We start from the raw sequence: 20,293 nt of genomic DNA, 5'->3' as shown, positions 1-20,293 counted from the left end.
CCCCCCCAATCTTGCTTTGAAATTAAACCCTGGAATTATGTTCCTGCAGCCTATTGTGATGGCCACCAACCTGGATGCCTTTAAAAGAGGATTAGACAATTCATGGAGGGATAAGGCTATCAATAGCAACGAACCAAATTAGCTTTGTTCTTTTTCTACTGTCAGTGGCAGTTCTGCGAATTGTGCTCAGGTCCTGCTTTCAGGTTTCCCATGAACACCTGACTGTTCTCTGTAAGGACAGAATGCTGAACTAAGTGATCATTTGGCCTGATCCAACAGGGCTTTTATTTTCTTATGAGAGGGAAGTGAAGTTCTGTTGTATTAACATAAATTCATCTCAATCATGTGCAGATATAATGGGATGCAACACTTTGGGTTTCTCACTTACCTATGGAATGTATTCTTCTAAAAATTTATGTAAATACATGCTATGAGCATGATCCTTGAGTGTAAGAATTATGTGGTGTGCTTTGTGTTTGGAAAAGTATCACAGAAACAAGTTCTGATGATTTCATTGAGACTTATCCAATTTAGTATACTCTCACCAAAGATTTGTAATACCAGTACAAAACAGCAAAAAGGCTCCCAGTTCTCGCTTCGATCAAAATAAGTCCTATTGCTATGAAACTGTTATGTGTCTCTAATTCTTTCTTTCTTTCTTTCTTTCTTTCTTTCTTCTATTGTAGTGAAAACATAGGTTGTTTAGCAATCGTGGAGGAAGAAAGTACCAAAAATAGTTGTGAATTCATAAGATACTTGGAACCCGAAATACATTGGATGACACCTTACTTTGGTACTCTCCATCTTCTGCATCCAGAGTTATTTTTATTTGGCAGTTTGTGTAGTAGACACTGACTGGTAAGTTGAAATTATTCAGCTCGAAGAACTAGTTGTAGAACATGTTATTTGCATGTCTTGAAAGATGCTATGTCTGTCAGCAATCTTGTAAGTAGAGCAATATATTAGCTTCCTGAATGCATATTTTACATTACATTTTGCATTGCTGATCTACAGATTTGATTTGCTCTTGTACCTTGGGAACAAAGGTACCATTATAGTTTGACATAGAATGTAGTACTTCCAAACTAATTTTGTCCTAATGTAGACACTGCACATAAAGGTATAATTTATAACTACAGTGGTGCCCCGCAAGACGAAATTAATTCGTTCCGCAGTTTTTGCTGTCTAGCGAATTTTTCTTCTTGCGAAGCACGGTTTAAACGGTTTAACAAAGTCGCAAGACGTTTTCGTCTTGCGAAGCAAGCCCATAGGGGAATTCGTCTTGCGAGGCAAATCGCGAATGAAAAAACCTTTCGTCTAGCGAGTTTTTTGTCTTGCGAGGCATCCGTCTTGCGGGGCACCACTGTATATTGCTTTGGTTAATTTGGCAAACACAGCATTTTTTAAAAAAATAAAGTGCACAGCATACCCTAAAAAAAAGGGAATGTGTTTTTCTTTAATTTTCAGGTTGGGAGGAGACTATACCCATGTAGAGATGTATTTATCTTGAAGCAACAAGTTTGAATCTTAGGGATGCTTCTTAATCTGGTACTTCTGTTAGACACTCATGGGTTTGGTGGGTTTTCTCTAACTAGTATACTTTCTGTGTCCTCTCCAGGAAAAGTCAAACTAGGCCTCATTCATGATTTTATTAATTGTAGTTTTATTATGAGTTTCCTTAAGTGCACTTCAGTGTTGAAAGTTGGTAGAGAAATTATTAATTTCATAAAATTAATAAACCTTAGATGTTGTGGTAAACTACTCATTTCAAAAAAGTATACTCTTCCATCAAATTGTTTTTCAATGTCAAGGCCAAGATGTACAAAATCTAAACAAATTGGGTGATATTCTAACAGTGTCCATCTGCCAGCAAAAATGAGCTTCCACTTTCCAGTGTGACTTCTTCCTCTCCTCCTCCCTGTTCACGTGTCTGGAAAATCTGTTCCAGAAGGTTGATGGACTTGGATTTGAATTTCACCTGTAACTACTATTCTTCTTGGTCACTGTTATATTCCTCAAGGAAGGAATTCCACAAAATCTAAGTGGTCATTAGGTTACATTTGCAGCAGTCCTGCAATTAAAGGCAGATTATTTTTCATTTAAAAAAATCTTACACATTTCTTTTTTTTATAAAAAACAGAGCATCAAAAAGAGCAGCAGCGGCGTATTTTTCTTCTGAAGATAATTTTTAACAATGGCTAGCCAGGTAAGACCATTTTATGAGAATGACACCACATTCATAGCTCCTTAGGGGAAGACATTAGCCATGGTCCGAGCCATTGGCAAATGTCAAACTTAAGCAAGGATTTCTGGGGGAGGAGTGGCAGTGGTGGTGGGTTTTAGCCCTATGCTTTCCTCAGATGAATTTCTGACAGATTGTTCTCCCCTGCTGTGGAATCCTTAATCACGTCAACTGAAGCAGCTTGGGGGCAGAACAAGAAGCTTTGCTTTCTGCACTGTTGCACAGTGAGATCTTGTGGTGGGACTTTCCTATAACACACACTATTTAGGATGCCTGAACTGGTGCGCTAGAAGTGAAATGATACCATCCATGTAAGTAAACCTTAAATGAAAATGTTTAATCTCTATCCCGATGGTGAGGGATGGTGAGGGATATTGCCTTTGTTATCTGGTCGACTGCCGCCTCCTTCCCTTTTCCTTCCCATATAACTGCCTCTGCTGGTTTCTTTTTTTGGATGTGGCATTTTTTTTCACTTGCATGTTGCTAGTGTAAAAACTTGACGTAAGCTCCTTTGGCTGCGCTTTAGATTCAGTCTACCCCAGACAGTTGCCCTGAGATAGTGGCCAATACCTGGCAGTGTTGATCAATATCTCAGAGAAGAGCCCAAAACCCCTTTTAGGTTAAAAATAATAATTGGTGACCTGGCCCTGCATCTCATACACTGGACCTCTTTCTGCTGTAGCGTCTCTGGGCAAGTCTTGGAGAGATCTAAAGCAGGGTCCTGTTGTAAAAGCAAGTCTTAAATTTCATGCTTGGTCAGCCTCTAATGGTTAACTTTTTTTTTTAAATTAAGGAAACCGAGGGGAGTCAAAATGTTGGCGTGAAAAGCAGTTACTCCTATAGCCAGCTTGACCAAGTCAGGGGAATATGGCTTTTCATACAATCCTTTGGCTCTGTTATTTTTGCCAGGCATTTTCCCCAGAGGCTGCTTTCCCTCATGGGAGGCGGAGGGAGAGATGGGACCCCAGGCTTCTGTCAAGGGAAAGGTGAATATGGGGAAATCACCAAGGTGGTGATCGGGAGAGGGAGGGAGGCATTTAATTGAGATGAAATACTGTATAACTGTTTTTCATTCTAGCAGGATACAGTGGGAAAGGCCAAAAAAGAAAGCCTGCCTCTGTGGTGGAGATCCCCCCACAAAAAACGGAAGAAAAAGAGTAAAGCAAGAGCAGGAAGACCAGATTTTACTAGTATTCCAAGCAGGTGAAGAAACCTTGAAACTGACAAGAAAAAAGCCGGCTCTTGTCCATATAATAGTATTTAAATCAAATAGCATGAAATTAACAAAAAAAAAAAAAAACCTCATTAGGCTGTTCTGAAAAAAAGTATTTTGTAAAGTTAAATAAAGAAATAAGCCAGTTTTAATGGAGGTCTTTATTTAGTAGCTTTCAAAGGCCCAGTGGATATGAACTTGTAATTAAAGTGAAACAAGTTAAAAGGCTTCAGGCAACGGTTCCAAGACTATCGGGAGAATTCTGTGTTCAGCATGAAAGCTGATACGGCTGATGGTAGACATCCAGAATATACACAAGTATTGTACCCTGTTGGTTTGTTCCCTGCTTCTCAAAAGGTTTTCTGATTATTTCTCAGTGTCATTTGAGATCTGCTTTATCTTTTGTACCATGTTTACCTTTTGATGCTTAAGGTTTTACCATGTACTGTATTCATCTTGGAGGGCACATGTTGAATAAAATCACAACAGCCATCTCAATATGGCTAGAAAGGCAGTAAACGTACCTTGGCACTACAAAGTATTAATAGCATTACACTTTGGATATAAATTTGAAGCCCACCTCGCCGTGGGATATTGACAAGCCCCATTCATTTCCACAAATTCAGTTTTATTTTTAATGAGGTCATAGAACAAGAGAGAATCTGGTCTGTAATTAGAGCCAAACTATATTATTATAATATTGTCCACAGTTAGTTAAATACTTGCAACTGGTGTCCGTTTGTCAGGATAACTATCTATAAAGCTACTTGAAGATTCTTTCATACTTAGCTTTTGACTAATATATGTAGGTACGATATATGTAAAGTGTATTGGCATTCTCTGATCAATGTTGCTGGAAAAAGGGCTGCGCAATTTTTTTTAAGAATATGCCCCACTTGCTCAAAGCAACTCATGCTGAATATTACAGCATTTTGGGGTGTTGTTTGCTTAATCTCATCCATGCTTGCTAATGTTAATGATATTTCCGTCATGTTCATTCTCCCTATTTCTTGCTTCAGTTTAACCATTCTAAAGTGGGAATATAAATGTAGAGTTTAGGATTAGAGTTCTAGAGCTAGAAGAAGCAGAATCATTGGTCCATCTTTTTGCTGTTTATGCAAGATTTCCTAGATATCAGCCCTCTTTACATATTACCCAGCTAGTACTGTGCGCTAACAGAACATGAAAGGCGCTTGCAGAGCAGAAGGCTCCAAATGATTCAAGCCACAGCTATGGGAGAAGGCAACAGTAATAACAAAATAGATAAAATTAATAACTAGTTTGAGCTGCAGAAAAACTTGCTTAATTTTAGTTCGTTTCTGCATCAGTTGAATATGTGCCTCTGCTTGGCCATATAAGTTGAATCACATTATTTTGTAAGCTTGATATCTCTTGATGTTAGTGAGGTAACAGTGAAGAAAATAAAGGGCTGGATTTAATTGCCCCTTCTGGTAGTGGAAGCCAGTGCAAGGACTCCCATTAGAGCAACATGGCTGCTCCCCCGTGCCTTCCCTAAATCCTCTCTGGAGGGTCTGGGGAACCCCCAGAACAGCACATGGCAGGAGGATAGTGTAGCTTGCCCAACAAAACACATATAAATGCTTGTGCTGACAGAACATTCTCTTTGGTGCTAGAGTGAATTCCACCCAAAATATTGACTCTACGCTCATGGACGCTAGCAGGGTTGCTTTGGACTAAGCTTTGAGAACTGCTATCTTGAATCCGAAAGCAGAGAAGGCTAATAAAAACCCACAAGCTGCTTAAAAGTACTGCTTAACTTTATTTTGGAGGAGGTAATTGACCTCTTTCATGGATTTAATAGTATAGTAAATATTTTTCACTTGGGTGGTTTGGAAAAGTGGTTTGTGTTGGGGGAGCAGCCTCTCGGACAGTTTGGTCTGAAGCAGAGTTTCAGAAAAGTGGTTTGAGGATTGTTGCTCAGACATGATCAAGATATTGCTTCTGTGCATGGTGCCCGTGAATGCACCATGGACAAGGACAAACAAGTATTGGCTGGATCAATCCTAGGTAGGTATTTGAGTGGCATACACTCTGGAAAGTAACCTAGTGGATACAGGGCCCTGAGGCTTTTACTGCAAGACTACTAATTGTATTTTTTCTTTACATTTCTTACAGGCCAGAATTTCCAAGGCAAGAATTTGTTAGGCCAGAATTTACAAGGCCAGAATTTGCAATATTTGTAGGAGAGTTAACTCCCGAGGTGGATGATTTCTTGCTCTATGACTACTTTTTCAAAAGGTATCCATCTTCTGTAGACTGCAAAGTGGCCACAGATCTGCTTGGATATTCCAGGTAACTTATTAGAGAACAAGAAGCATTGGTGGTAAGAAACAGTATACAACTGAGGAGCTCAAAAGCTTTTTCGTAGTGAGCTCTGCACATCCAGAAACAAATGTGCAATCTCCAATAAGAAGAGAGAAGATAGACTAATGGTGTTCAGTCTTCTCATGAACCTGGTATCTCAATGGAAAATTGAGCATGTTTGGGAGGGAAATTCAGAGCTGCAGTGCTTAGTGACCGCTTACACTTACATAGAGAGGTCTGCTGTAGTTTGAGAAACCTGATAGGATCTAGATTTAATACGTCATAGCTCTATATGATCATGTAACAAACGAGAGTAGTTTCTTGAACTATTTATGAAGTTGCATATCTTAAGTGCACATGTTGCATTTAATAAGGAAAGGAAGATAACATTAATCAAAATCAAGTGTAAGGAGAATGGTAAGATGCCTCCAGTTTACAGGGGGCAAAGAGAAGTAGTCTGCAGCTAACATTTTTTGAAATGGAATTTATTTGACTGACCATTGGAAATCTAGGAGTCCACCAATGATGCAGTAACCAATTTTTTGGGTGTCATTTCATGACCAGTGACTTACTTAGATGATGATGATGATGATGATGATGATAATAATGATGATAATAATAATAATTTATTATTTATACCCCGCCCATCTGGCTGGGCTTCCCCAACCACTCTGGGCGGCTTCCAAAAAAATATTAAAATACTGTACTACTAGATAATATTGAACTTAGTAAGCACGAAGATCCCATGAAAAAACCTGATTGTTAGAGGCTAAGTAATTTCAGTTTATGCTGGTGTTATGGTTTGATAAAATTTGAAATAAATAGTATTCTGATTTATTTCGTCAAACCCTAACACCCTAACAAATCTTTCTGAAAAAGATTCCTGGGGGATATCCCAGAAGTGTGGTGAGAACACCCAGGGAAAGAAATGGTAAACTTGATGAGTTGCAGCACTAAATTGCTGAATTGAATATTAATAGAATGTTTTCTGTTTCTTTGCAAGTGTCAGAACATGTACTAAAATGTGTATTAAAACTATTTAGGGGTTATGGCTTTGTCCGATTTTCTGAAGAAGGTGATATGATGAGAGCATTGCAAGATTGTCAGAACGCGCCTGGTCTAGGTGGAAAACGAATCCGATTGACTTTAGGCATTTCTAAAAGGTAACTCGTGAAATTTATTAATCTCTTACAAACACATCATTTGTATATGACTACTCTGGAGCCTAGGGTTATTTTTGTTTTGTTTTTGCATAATTGTCAACATCTTCGTGCTTTTCTTTCTAATAATCAGCATAATTATTACAACATAAACATCCAGGCCATGATTCTTCATTCTTCTTCTTCTTCTTCTTGAAGTATTTTCAGGGTTTCCGCTTGCACAATAGGATGGTACCCCCTTTTCTCCCTCTGTGTACGCCATGCACCTTCCCCAAATCTGTTCCTGTAAGTTGGGGGAACCCCAGTACAGATTGGGGGCATGGGGAATTAGGAGGGGGAGAATTTTCCATTGCGCTAGGAAAAATCCTTGAACAGATGGAAGAAGAGACCTAGCACTATGATTCAACCCTGTATTCAGGTTAACTTTTTCTAGGGAATATGGTTTTTGCTAGACTTTTTGCTAGACTTTCCATGGCATGATTGGTTTTATTTCATGCTTTAGATAACTTGTACTCTTTATTTTTTTTTTTTTTGCCTTGTGTTTTAGATTGAAAGCAGAATTTCAGCGGTACCAGCCCTATAGTTATAATGATTATTATCAAGACTATCAAAACTACTACCGCCAGTATAATTATGAGAGAAATGAACGCTTTGATCGCTACGAACGCCCTGACCGTTTTGAACGAGGTAACCGTTTTGGGGACCGTTTTCCTGAACGTTACCCTGAACAATTTGGGGACCGTTTTCCTGAACGTTATGCTGAGCGCTTTGGTTCCCGTTTTGCCGACCGCTACGGTGACTACCCTGAATATGGAGAATATAATGCTGAATATGGAGATTATAACGCTGAATATAATGACTACAACTACAGCTATGCATCTTACGAAAGGATGCAACAGAGTGGAAATATGGGACAGCAAGCTATGAATCCAGCTGTATTTCAGGTATCCACTTGAGCATACTTACATGCTTTTTTACAAGGTCATTGGTAGAAATAATGGCTATATACCTTAAATATGGCTGTTGGGTGCTTTTTAACATCCGTCAATACAGTGGTATCTCTGGATGCAAACGGGATCCGTTCTGGAGCCCCGTTCACATCCTGAGCAGAACGCAACCCATGTCTGCTCATGCGTGGGTTGCAGTTCGCCGCTTCTGCACGTGCACGTGACGTCATTTTGAGCTTCTGTGCATGCGCAAGTGGTGAAACCCAGAAGTAACCCATTCCGTTACTTCCGGATCGCCACGGAACGCCACCTGAAAACACTCAACCTGAAGCATATTTAATCCGAGGTATGATTGTAATTGTAAACTTGTGCTGTTTTAAAACACACACAGTGAGAGGGCTGGCTGGACTAGGTCTAGGCCAGGGGTCTGCAACCTTTAAGACAAAAAGAGCCACTTGGACCCGTTTCCGAAGGAAAAAAAAACTGGGAGCCGCAAAACTCGTCATTATAAAAATAACTTTTTTGTCACTTTTTTATTATTTCTTTGTTTGACCCCTTAGAATTACTCCTCCTCATAGAAATAAATGTTAAATTAACAAGTTACCTTTTTTGGTGTGTGTGTTCTTCACTCCCCTTCAAAACAGTGACCAGCGTACATGCCCCTTACAATGTAGCGGGCGGGCGGGAAAGTGATGTTGGGACGGTGCGTGACTAATGCACGCACTGCCCCCATGCGACGTCACAGCCAGTACAGCGCCCGCCACAGTGGGGAGTGTCGGGGCGCACAATGCGCCTCCTCCCCTCGCTAGTATCCGCCCTGGAGCCGCGGCAAAGGTGTAAAAGAGCCACATGCGGCTCCGGAGCCGCGGGTTGCAGACCCCTGGTCTAGGCTTTAAGAACTTTTGTAACCAATTGTATAGAGGTTTACTGTGAAGTACTGTCCAGTTCAGTGAGACTTGGTCCCAAGCCATATAGGATTATAGTTATACTGTATTCATGGATCATGTTTCTGCTTGATTCTTTAACTGATTGTCCGTATTTAACATGAGTAATATTCAGACGAGACAAACCCTTGGAGTTTGTCCACCATTATACTGAAATGCAATAAACTCAAAATATAGCTCAGCTCAGTTGCATTAAATTATTAACTTTATGTGAGTTTAAGGTAAAAAGGGAGGTGGAGGAAGAAGCTGAGGATCAGGTTACAATGTTTATAGCAATTGTGCTTTAACGCTTCCTTTTTCAAAAATAGCAGATAGATGTTTTTTCTTTAGAGAAATGATTCATGTTTTTCCTCCCCCAGGAGACCTCTGCTATGGTTATGAATGACGATCTAATAACAGAAGGTAATTTTGATATTGTTAGTACAAGCAAGTGGACTTTGATGCTCATCTTAGTTAGGCAAGATCCAACATTGTGTCAGCAGTTGCAGTGGAATTCTTCTTCCTTATCTCCCTCTGCAGCCCCTGTACCCCAAGTCTGCTCCAAAGGGTCCGTCAACCCTCAAGCAGATTTCAGGGGTATGCAGGGGTGTGTGGAGGAAGGGTAAGTCTCACTGTAAGTGGAAATAACAATTGGATGTTGTCCGCCCCCCTTTTTCTTTCATTCTGCAAAATGTACTGCTCTCCAAAGAAAATATCTGAAATGTTGTTTTACAGCAGGGGTGGGAAACTCCTGTGAATCAAAGTGGTCCTTTAGGCCAGGGGTTGGCAAACTACGGTTCAGGGGCCAGATGTGGCCCCCCCCGGCTCGTAAATCCAGCCCGCGGACCCTGCCGCCCACCCGGTCAGTCCTCACGCACTGCAGACGTCTTGCCGTGCGGGGACTGACTTCAGCAACGCTGGCATGGCTTCTGGGCGGGCGGCGACACGGGCGCATCTTCAGATTGGCTGCAGGAAGTTCCTGCAACCAATCCGAAGCCTTGCCACCTGCGCACTGAGGTAAACCCGGCGTGGTCATGGACAGAGAGGCCAGCGGGCGGCAGGTCTGGGCTGCGCCATGGGCATCGTGACGGGCGCGTCATGGGGCTTCAGCTGGAGCTTGGCGCGCCTGCTGGCCCTGTACCTGGTGCCCGCTTGGCGCTGCTGTTGGTGGGGCACTTGGCTGCCGTGCTGGAGCAGCTGGAGGGCGAGCTGCATGCCGCCTGCCCGGCGCTCCGCATGCGTGGCCTGCCCACTGACCTGGCCTCGGACGACGGGCCACAACGTGTGGTGCACACCGCCTGGGAGCCACACAGGGACAGGCCGATGGAGCGGCTGCTGCTCGTCAGCAATGCCGGTGAGCGGGCAGCACAGAGACACGCTCCTGAGCGCGTGCAGAGTATGTTCCTCCTCTAAGTCCGGAGGCAGCTGCGGGACCGGCTTGCAGGGTATTTATATTTTTTCAAAATACAGTCCGGCCCCCCACAAAGTTCGAGGGACAGTGGACCGGCCCCCTGATGAAAAAGTTTGCTGACCCCTGCTTTAGGCCCCTGGCCTTGGGAATTTCCTGGGCTGTGTACTGTCCTTGAGTGTTTTTTGCCTGGTTGCAATGTGTCCTTGAACTGTGGTGATGTCTCTTGCTTATCTGGACACAGGATGGAGAGATGTGCGATGAGCATGGGAACCTCTGGCTTTTGCATAGCTGGAAAGTAGTGTACTGCAGTGTCATATTTGTTGCTCCATCGCCATTGTTTGCCTTTTGCCACACTAGCACTATTTAGTCCCAGGGAGGTTATCCTTAAGGAAATGCAGCCCTCAGATTGAAACAGATTCCCCACTCCAGCATGATAAACACAATCCTTTGCATTCATGCTTTGAAATAAGTTTAACAGAGCTTGCTCCAGGTAAGTTTGTATAGCACTGCAGCCAAGCTTTGTTGGAAATTTACTGAATATGAGCATCATAAAAATAAGATTGCATGCAGTGTAGAATTTTTCTCCAGGAATGTAGTTACTGCAGGACACAAGATAATATGCAAATGTTGCATTCTTTATATAACCTTGTTTAAAAGTATTCTGGTGTACAGGTGGAAGCCCACTGCTATTTTAAAGATGACCTCTGAATTTTGTTCAGTGTCAAGAAAACCCTGTTTATCCCTTTTATGAGATAACATAACACAAATTACACAAAAGTCATTAATAACTAGAGAATCTGAAAATTAAACTCTTTTAAAATCATTTTATGGATCTTTTGATAAGAATGCATTCTGTACTTTAAGCTGTTCTGTAAAAAATGAACAGAAGAAAATGGACAGAGAACACTGTTTTCCAAAGCCCCCCCCCCCCCGCTGTATAGTAGCTGTTCTACTTGATTCCTTGCTCACTGATGTTTTGTTTGCTTAAACAGATCCACAGCTCAACATAGACGTTCACAGAATGAACAGAGAATTTATGGTGAGAAGTGAAGAACTCTTTGACACACTTATGAGCTGTCATTGGCAACCTCTGGATACGGTCACCTCTGAGATCCCTACTGCTTTCTAAAAGTGTCTTATGTTAACACCATAGCATGACTATTACGACCAAGGTGCTAAATTGACATTTCTTCAACATTACTTTGGATCCTAAGTTTTTAAGCACGGTGTTGGATTTTGTTTTGCTATGCTTTGATGGCCTTTGTCATTTTGTTCATCACTCGGTATCTTGAAATCATGTAAATATTCTGGAAACGTAAAGAGTTAGTCTAAAGATAGACTTGCTTATGTAAATAATAAAACTTTGTTTCTGCAAACATGTCAGTTGGAACCTGTCATTACCTTACTAAGTATGTGATCTAGTTTCCAAAATGTAGGGTTGGGGCTTTGTGGGTGTGGTCCTTTTACCTGGCTGGTCAAGACTGGTGACAGTGCTGAACTAGATGGACCTTAGGTCTTTGATTAATTTTGTTGCTGTTGTGTAGTTTGCATAAGCTTTCCTAATGATGTAAGCAAATGCATTATTAAATGAGTAAGAACAAAGGGCAGTGTAGTCCCATACTGTCTCCGGGGTGGCTGGCCAGATTCTAGGGCAAAATTTACAAACAGGTCCCGAAGGAGATAACTGTTGCCCCTTAGTCCACATACTAACCAGAGTTGGGCTGCCTTTTCAACATGAAAATCCCATTGGCTAGCTGATACAGCTTTAAATGAACCTTCGTGATGTCACCATTCATTCAAGAGTAAGCAGTTGTGTTTTTGTGGAAGCGAATCTGCCAGTAAAGATCAAAAGCAAAGGGATGAAAAAAATATTCACATTACAGGCCTATACCCACCTTAGGAGTAAGACTACTTTATTCTTATTGTGAGAATGTGAGATTTGAGTGGAGCAGTTTTCCTTGTTCCTCTGCAAAAATACAAAGTGACACTGTTCCTGAGGCCCTACTGATCAACTTGTTTTGGAGATTGTGCTCATTATACGAAGCACCTTTCTCCCCCCCCCCCCAAAAAAAAAAAATATTGTGTGCAAATGCTACATATCGAAGCAGGCTGGAATTTATTTTTTCTTTTTAAGTGTTTCAGAGGGATAATGAATACTTTATAATAAGGATTGAGGAAGATGTGGCCCTGGCCAGAATAGCTGGTGAGTCCAACAGCTGGAGGAACATAGGTTCCCCGTTCAAGATCTAAGTTATTCTTGGCTTCATACAACTCTTCCATACAACTCTTACCACACCTCCGACTTTTGCGATGTGAGGGAGATGATTGAATTTAATTAACTGGTAGGCATTTATGCTAATAGGTGTCCGGAGTGTTACTTGCCCGTGTGTTATGTTAAATGTGTAGTTGACTTAGAAAAATCTGCATTGCTGCATATCCTTAGTTAAGGTGTATAATGAGAGTTCTTTCTGCTCCATGTTATGGTTGGAACTCTGCTTACAGTGGAAATTGACAAGCCATAAACATGCAGAGGATTGGGCTAAATACACATTTCAGTGCAGTCCTATGCATCTCATGTTCCCTTATGGTTTACTTCCAGCAACTATCAATAACCAATCCTAACTCGTTAGTTTTGCCACAAGTTTCCCTTAATAGTAAACACAGAGTTCTCTTAATCCTTTTCCAGTGGGACAGCTCTTCTATGGAGCACAGCTCTGCAGTGACATGGATTTAAAGGACTGAATCTATTCAAAATCATTACTTGAGAACATTTCAGGTACTAAATGGTAAACCAGCCTCCCTGTTACAAGTTGAAGCTAATTTGTCAAAGCTGATCTCTTTAACAAGATACTAGTTTATTGGATCCAGTTGTCCTATGGAGAGAGAGAGAGACTTTCCAAATTACCACTGTTAAGTATTTCAGATAGTGGCTGGGTTAAATCAGCCCATAATTTGATAGCTGCAATAGATTCTCCTCTGAATTTTTGCTAACGCAAGGAGAAAAGGGCTTTAGATTGGGTGAGGCAATGTATTTTGGTTTAGATTTCCATGAACATGTAATCTCCGGCCCTGTAAGGGTTAAAAAAGGCGCCTTCGAAATCATGTTCATTCCAGAATAGCGAGTTTCCGGCCTTCGCTGCGGCATATATCGCGAGATTCTGTGGCGCATCAATGCGTCAGATCGGCAACCACCCCGCGAGAGGGCGGAGTGTGTCCATATGCTCTCTGCGCAGCCTCGGATTTCCAAAACTACATTTCCCGTGGGCGCTCATGGGCCGTCGGCGGGCGACTGGAATGAGGCAGGATGGCGGGTCGCGCGGTTTGGTGACGCCAAGCTGTCCGGGCGGGTGTCCTCTGGTTGGTCGGGAGGAAAGGAAGGAGGGGGAGAATCTCGGGCGGGCTAGACGGTGACGGTGTTGGTGGAGGTGGGGGGGGGGAGAGAGAAAGGGTAGGAAAGGGAGGGGGAAGTGGAGCGGCTAGGGACGGCCTCGGCGCGCGCGCGCGCGCTAGCCAGGGAGCGAGAGAGGGAGGCAGGCATCCTGTGAGGGCGCGAGGCAGGCCGCGCGGCGCGGGGCATCGCCATAGAGACAGTGACAGCACAGAACGGGATTGGGGCCAGGGGTGGGGGCCGAGAGGAGCGTGAGGGAGGGAAAGAAGCGTGAGGGGGGAGAGAAAGCGCGCGCGCGGGCGCGCGCACAGGGGGTGGCCGGGCTAGGCCGGGCCTCTCTGTTTGCGCCGTGCGTGCGTGCGTGCGGGTTGCGGGTGGGTGGGAGGGAGGCCGGCAAGGCTCGGGAGAGGTCCCAATATGGATTCGGGGGAAAGCGGCGGAGCTCCGGGAGGAGGAGGTGGTGGAAGCGGCAGCGGCGGCTACGAAAGCGGCGGCGGGAAGATCCGGACGCGGCGATACCACCTGGCAGCGGCCTCCTCGAAGCCTTACCCGAGAAACAAGCAGGTGAGGGAGGCCGAGCGGGGGAGCATGTGGTGTGCGAGACCGGCGGCTGGACACATAATATATCTGTATGGAGGAAGCGGCGCCGCCAGCCCCGGAATTGGCCGGCGAGGCTCCGGCTCTGCCCTCACGGGCCCCCTGGGAGCCGCCGTTGTCGGCCTGAGAAATGGCCAGGCCATATTCTGGGTGGGTGAACTACCTGGTACCTCGAGGAGGAAGAGAAAGCATTTTCTCCCCCCCCCTTTTTTTTCTTCTTTTGAGGGGGAGAGAAGGGGAAGTGTGTGGGGTCTATGTGAGGCGGGGGAGGCGTTGATTTCCGAGGGCGATCCCAGCGATATGAATGATTCAAGTGCAGGGTGGGGGGAATGTTTAGAGGGGTGGGATTCCCCTTCTCCCGTTTTGAGGCACGCGCTTGGGTTCTGTGAGATTTCTCCCCTTCCTGGATTTCTGTTACGGCGGGAAGAAAAGGAAGGAAGGGGAGGGCAGGCAAAGGGGAAAACGTGCCTCCTGCGAATCAAGGCGCCGATTCGCTGTTGTGCGATGTCTCAATCAAGTGTTTTTAGCGGGATCCCCTTGCTTTAAAGGTAACGCCGAAAAGGGTTTTAACCATTGCACAAATTGCACATCCCCTTTCCAGGCTTTAGACTGCAGTCTTAGCCCCCACTTAACCTGGAAGTAAACCCCATTGAATTCAGTAGGAGTTATTTCTGGGTAGAAATGGTGAGGATTGGAATATTGGGGTTATACTGAATGAGTCTGCACAGTGTCCACTGAGATTTCAAAACCTGTCTTTTGACTTAGTTGGTAGTACATTTTTTTAAAGCAAATCTGGATATGTTAGTGCTTTTATGAAAATGCATGCAAAATACGAATTGCGTATTCAGGTGCTATTTGAATGCTAGCACAGGGACCAAATCAGCCATTAATATATTTTAGAAAAAACTTAAGTGTTAGTAATTTATGAGTGACACATGAATTTGTTTTGTTTAACAATTTATAAATGACAGCTTTTAAAAATTGCTGCTCATGCAGACATGTAAGATTTGAAATATTGGGTATTCAGTGAAGTTTATTCAGAGCAGACCTACTGAAATTTAGAAACTTAATTTAGTCATGTCCATTAATGTCAGTGGGCCAGCTCCAAGTAGAATTAAAATGGGATAAAACTCATTGTGTTCTAAATTTTTATTTTGATAAATTTAAAATATGTGAAAATGGTTGACTGGACTTACAAAAAAAATATATTATGGAAGGGGTTAAATTATATTGCAGATACACATTAATGATCCTGTGCATTTTGGCTGCAGTTCTAACCATGTCTACTGAGAAGTAAGTGGGGCTCACTCTCAGGTAAGCATGGTTTCTGTTGCAGCCATAATAATCAGATTTGTAGCATGGATTTTTCCCCATGGTGGGACAAAGGTGAGATACTAATGAAACAAATAGGTGAAACAGAATATGCTGATTCAATGTTATTTTTAGGTCACAACCAAAAACAATATAGCTGTTGTGAGAAATGCCTGAAGTTGTAGGTAAAATGTGAAAGAATATAAAATTTGATCAAAAACAATTCATGCTGTGTTCAGTAACACTGCTTTTGAAGCAAACTAGAAATATAAATAAAATTACACTGTGAAAAGTGGCTTCCTTTATTGTATTTGTCAGATTAGAATAGCTGTTGGGTTACAGCTACTAGTGTGAGCAGAAAGTAGGACAAACACCTATACCTTTTAATCATTGTGTGGAAGAAGTGATTTCAGATAATTGAAGCTAGTTATGTAGGGGTGAGAAACCATGACTACCAAAATTCCATCTTCTAACTAATTATTAAAGATCACTGTTGTCATTTGCATGATCTCACCCTGGTATCTGTCCTTTTGACATATTTAGTCGTTAGAATGTAATTGTTTATATATTTATAGCAAGGAGTTGTACTGATTAAGTTCTACTCTGGAGTATGCCTATTTGAAATTAACCTACGCCATGTCCATTAATGTCAGTGAGTCTGCTCTGGGTATTACTAAAGTTGGATATAGTCCATACAGTTTACCACCATTACACTATTTGGATTAAACAGGTGAGCAGTTATGGGCATGATCTTTGTCATCTTCTCTTTGACTGTACATAAAGCCCAACAGTGTTGCTATTTCTACATACATCTTTTGTAATTGTTTCAGTTGTTCTATTTTATAATAAGGTTCATTCAGCTTTGGAAATGAAGTTTTTAAAAAATCCACTTATATGGGGAATAGATTTCTTGAGATTCCTGCCTCTGTGGTGGTGAAGACCAATTCAGCAGTTCATTTGTCTTCAACACAGTTCTGTTCTACCCTAATATTTATGCAACTGTCATCTAAAGCCAATTAGTTAGTTTTGGCCTTTGTTAATGGAATGTCTAAATCTTGGAAGCTTAAATCCTCATAAACCTTGTTTTAAGATTAAATTTAGTATCTTTAATCCTGTTGGGAATTTTACAAATTATGTTTGTGAGAGGATTTTAATAGTGCTGTATTTCTGAACACACAAAAAAGCAATACACAAAGATTTGTGTGTGTGTAAACCCTATTAATTTTCTGGATTTCCACTTTGTAAACCCTATGAAATGTAAGGGAATTGACAACCACTAGGAATTTCCTTGCTTGCTTTTTTCTGGACTTTTCTACAAGCAGATTCTGCCGGTTTTAATGAAACATTTTCCTTTGCTTTAAGCACATTCTTGCATGTTTGCCAGCAAAGTGGTCCAATAAAAATTATCCTAATGTAAGCTGCTTCTTTTTATGGAACCACCACCAAAGCATCATTTCAGGGTAACTTATAGAGGTCATATATTATTCAAGTTGAGAAACCGCTTGGAGTAAGTTATTTCTGATCAGTAGTGGATTAAGATATCTTTGTACCTTGAGCACAGTCTCATTCAATACTTTGATTTTGAGATTCTTTTGGAGCAGATATTAGCCTGACCAATTTAAAGCATGTAATAATAACAATAATTTATTATTTATACCCTGCCCATCTGACTGGGTTTCCCCAGCCACTCTGGGCAACTCCCAACAGAATATTAAAAACATGATAAAACATTAAACTTTAAAAACTTCCCTAAACAGGGCTGCCTTTGGATGTAGGTTGGATCCAGATTAACAGCAATCCAACACCCGAACCACATTATGCTGAGCTGTTAGGAGGGTTGGATTGTGTGAAGGTGTTTTTTTCTGCTCAGCTCTATTTTGTCAGGTCTGACCTTCCTCGTTTGCCTGCTGAATGTGCAGATTAGGAAGGAGAGCAATAGGTGTTCGATATAAGCACACTGAATTTGGATCCCATTGAAATATATGGGACAAGTTAATCTTGACTAACTTGTCCCTTATATTTCAGTGAGATTCAGGTTCAACAAATTTATTCTGGTTCTAATCATGTATTTATAACATTGTTGCTGTTTGTAGCTGATTATATTAAAATTCTATCAGCTGGATATTAGGGCTGAGCGATGTCTGGTTCTTAATATCATGATATATTGCTAGATAAACATTGCAATATACAGATATATCACAATGTCTGAAATAAGGATGGAACTATGTAGAGGCGAATGGGGTAATGTCCTGGCAACTGCTACTACTTAGGGGTCTAAATCGGATACATTTTTTACTTATCTTTATCGTTACAACTGTTATTTTAAAGTACAGAGCAACAGGGGCTGCAGGAATCATGAGAAAAGCAATGACTGGCTACACTCATGATCCCTTCCAACTCTACAATTCTATGATTCTTTATCCACATCACAATTTTTTTACATAGCACATGTGCACATCACAATTCAAATTATATCACCATGTTGTATACAGTTGTATCTTGGTTGTCTCGGACGTTTTGGCTCCCAAACGCCGCAAACCCAGATTGATTGTTCCGGTTTGCAAACGTTCTTTTGGAACCCGAACATCTGACAGGACTTCCGCAGCTTCTGATTGCAGCCAATTAGAAGTTGTGATTTGGTTTCTGAACGTTTTGGAAGTCAGAAGGATTTCTGGAACGGATTCCATTCGACTTCCAAGGTACGATTATATTATGAAACTGTTACCATAATGTGGACTTCAAACTGATTTTGGATGATGTATTGATACATCGCCCAGCCCTATTAGATATGGGTATTTGACAGAAATCTGCTAATTGGACACTCCTGTGGGCAGAAGGTGATTTTCAGCATTTCTTCCCCATCAGCTGCCTGGGTACCTGCTTGATGGGGGACACCTAGAACAATGTAAGAGGTGGCATGTCAGTCTGCAGTGAGAAGTAGGGGTGTTGTCACAAAAAATCCTTCCTTTGGGAGCATGCGCTGAATTGTGCATTCCCATTCACAAACGGAAGAAGCCCTTCCGTTCAACTAAATACATTTTAAGTGATGTCAGAGGTGTAGAGGTACCTTTTTCTACTCAGACTTCTCAAAACTGTTCTATTAACAAAACCATCTCTTTATTGTTGGAATTGTATAGAATTTCACTAATGCAAAAACATGTAGAGCCACCAGACAAAAGGGAAATCTACATCTGCCTACTGTCCAATTCCCATCCACAGTATTCAAGGCTCTCAATACTAATATGCACTATTTTATATTGCCTTACATAAGAAAGGAAATCCCTTATAATTAGTATATGGTCTGTTCTGTATATGCAATTTCATATACAGTCGTACCTTGGATCTTGAATGACTTGCAGGACAAACGTTTTGGGTCCTGAACGCTGCAAACTTGGAAGTGATTGTTCAGGTTTGCAAATGTTCTTTGGAACCCAAACATCCGTCGCTGCTTCCGATTGGCTGCAGGAGCTTTCTGCAGCCAATTGGAAGCTGTGCCTTGGTTTCCGAATCAAGTTGGAACTCGAATGGACTTCCGGAACAGATTCCGTTCAACTTCCAAGGTACCACTGTATAATGCCTAAGTAGATTTAACATATTAAATTGGTAGCTATCATTCCTCCATAAAAATTAGCAAGTCTCTTAGGTTCTTTCTGTTATTGAGTGTAACTCCACCCCACTCTAAATAGCATCTTTCAAATATAATTAACTTTCCAAAGCTTTATTAGCACCATATCCCTAGATTCAGAGACACGTGGTGGAGCTTGCACCAGTTTTTCCAGCCTGTTGCATTCGGCCATACTGCACTATCCATCTGTTCTTTTCTGGAGGCCTTGCTGCTAAGATTAGTGAGATTAAATTGAGAAAGTATATCAAAAATAGTTTCTAACTTTTTTTTTCTTTTGGTCTCTTAAGAGAGAAGGGTACAGAGAGACCTGTTATGGTACAGAAGGAGCTATGGAAATTGGAGAAGAAGGAAGTGCAGGCAGTCATACCTGAGGGATGTGGAAAAGGGGATAGCGGAGAGATGGCAGTGTGGAGACCTATGGAGTGTAGGAAAAATGATTAGCAGAGGAATGGGCATATAGAAGGATATATGGAATGGGAAAACAAAAGAAGATGAAGGAAAGAGGTTCAAAGAAGAATGGCTGTTACCAGGTTGCAGCTGAGGGAGAGGAAGATTTAAAGTTGCTTGTGTATTTGTTTTTTAAGATGTTTCTTGATACCATGCATACAAACATATGTCTGAAGTGTATGCCTAAGCAGAGTGGAGAAGCCTAGGAAGTACTGAGTGTTACTCATATAAAATTGTAACTTCTGATATGGCAAAGGTGTGCCTAAAGTTGTTCTAAGAAGGCCACAGAAAAAACTGCAAAAAATTATTCTGGTTGTGTTTATGCTTTGGTTTAAGGGTGTATGCTTGAATGGATTTAGGTTTAATCCGTATCATTTTTGTGAGTAAATCCCCTTGAATTATTGGAATTTGAGCAAACGTGTTTAGGCCAAATTGTCAGAGTAGCATTCTTTTAGAAACATTTTGTTTGCTCTTTCTGCTATGCTCTCGATTTCTGAAAGTTGTGTCAGTGCTTTTTGTTAAACTCTGAATCATTTCAAAGACGTTGCATTGATTCTGAAAAACTTGGAATATGCCACAGTGAATGCGCATTTTAAAGGTAGTATGTCATAAGGGCTACATTGCCACAGCATAATTTGTTCAGGCCCCTGTGGACTCTGCTTCATTTGATTTCAAAAGAAGTTTGAATGGTGATAGTCATATGT

General features: G+C 41.7%; 2 protein-coding genes across 12 annotated transcripts in view; both read left to right on the top strand.

The window, feature by feature from the left end:
- Positions 1-783: 783 nt before the first annotated feature.
- Positions 784-11,597, top strand: LOC310714283 (tRNA selenocysteine 1-associated protein 1-like; the record flags this gene model as incomplete). 6 transcript variants are annotated; one of them, XM_083519625.1, is made up of 8 exons in its annotated part: positions 784-858; positions 2,141-2,206; positions 3,321-3,445; positions 5,592-5,768; positions 6,824-6,943; positions 7,488-7,884; positions 9,191-9,233; positions 11,214-11,597. In XM_083519625.1, the coding sequence occupies 7 exons, from the start codon at positions 2,195-2,197 to the stop codon at positions 11,348-11,350; spliced, it is 1,011 nt and encodes a 336-aa protein (XP_083375751.1). In that variant the 3' UTR covers positions 11,351-11,597. The 6 variants fall into 6 exon arrangements, with proteins under 6 accessions (XP_083375751.1, XP_083375754.1, XP_083375752.1 ...); XM_083519628.1 differs by lacking the exon at positions 3,321-3,445 and adding an exon at positions 3,152-3,228; XM_083519626.1 differs by having other exon boundaries at positions 785-858; positions 3,324-3,445.
- A 1,467-nt stretch (positions 11,598-13,064) lies between these two features.
- NUP153 (nucleoporin 153) overlaps positions 13,065-20,293 on the top strand; it is a 43,804-nt gene continuing 36,575 nt past the window's right edge. For all 6 annotated transcript variants that reach the window (XM_083519036.1, XM_083519035.1, XM_083519034.1 and 3 more), the window contains exon 1: positions 13,065-14,173. In XM_083519036.1, coding sequence (XP_083375162.1) covers positions 14,027-14,173 — 147 coding nt within the window. In that variant the 5' untranslated portion in view covers positions 13,065-14,026. The remainder of the gene's footprint in view (positions 14,174-20,293) is intronic.

Source organism: Podarcis liolepis (assembly GCF_965112155.1).
Source record: "Podarcis liolepis genome assembly, chromosome: 8".
NCBI lineage: Eukaryota > Metazoa > Chordata > Lepidosauria > Squamata > Lacertidae > Podarcis > Podarcis liolepis.
Note: the sequence above shows the minus strand (reverse complement) of the source record. Positions and strands in the feature narration are given on the sequence as shown.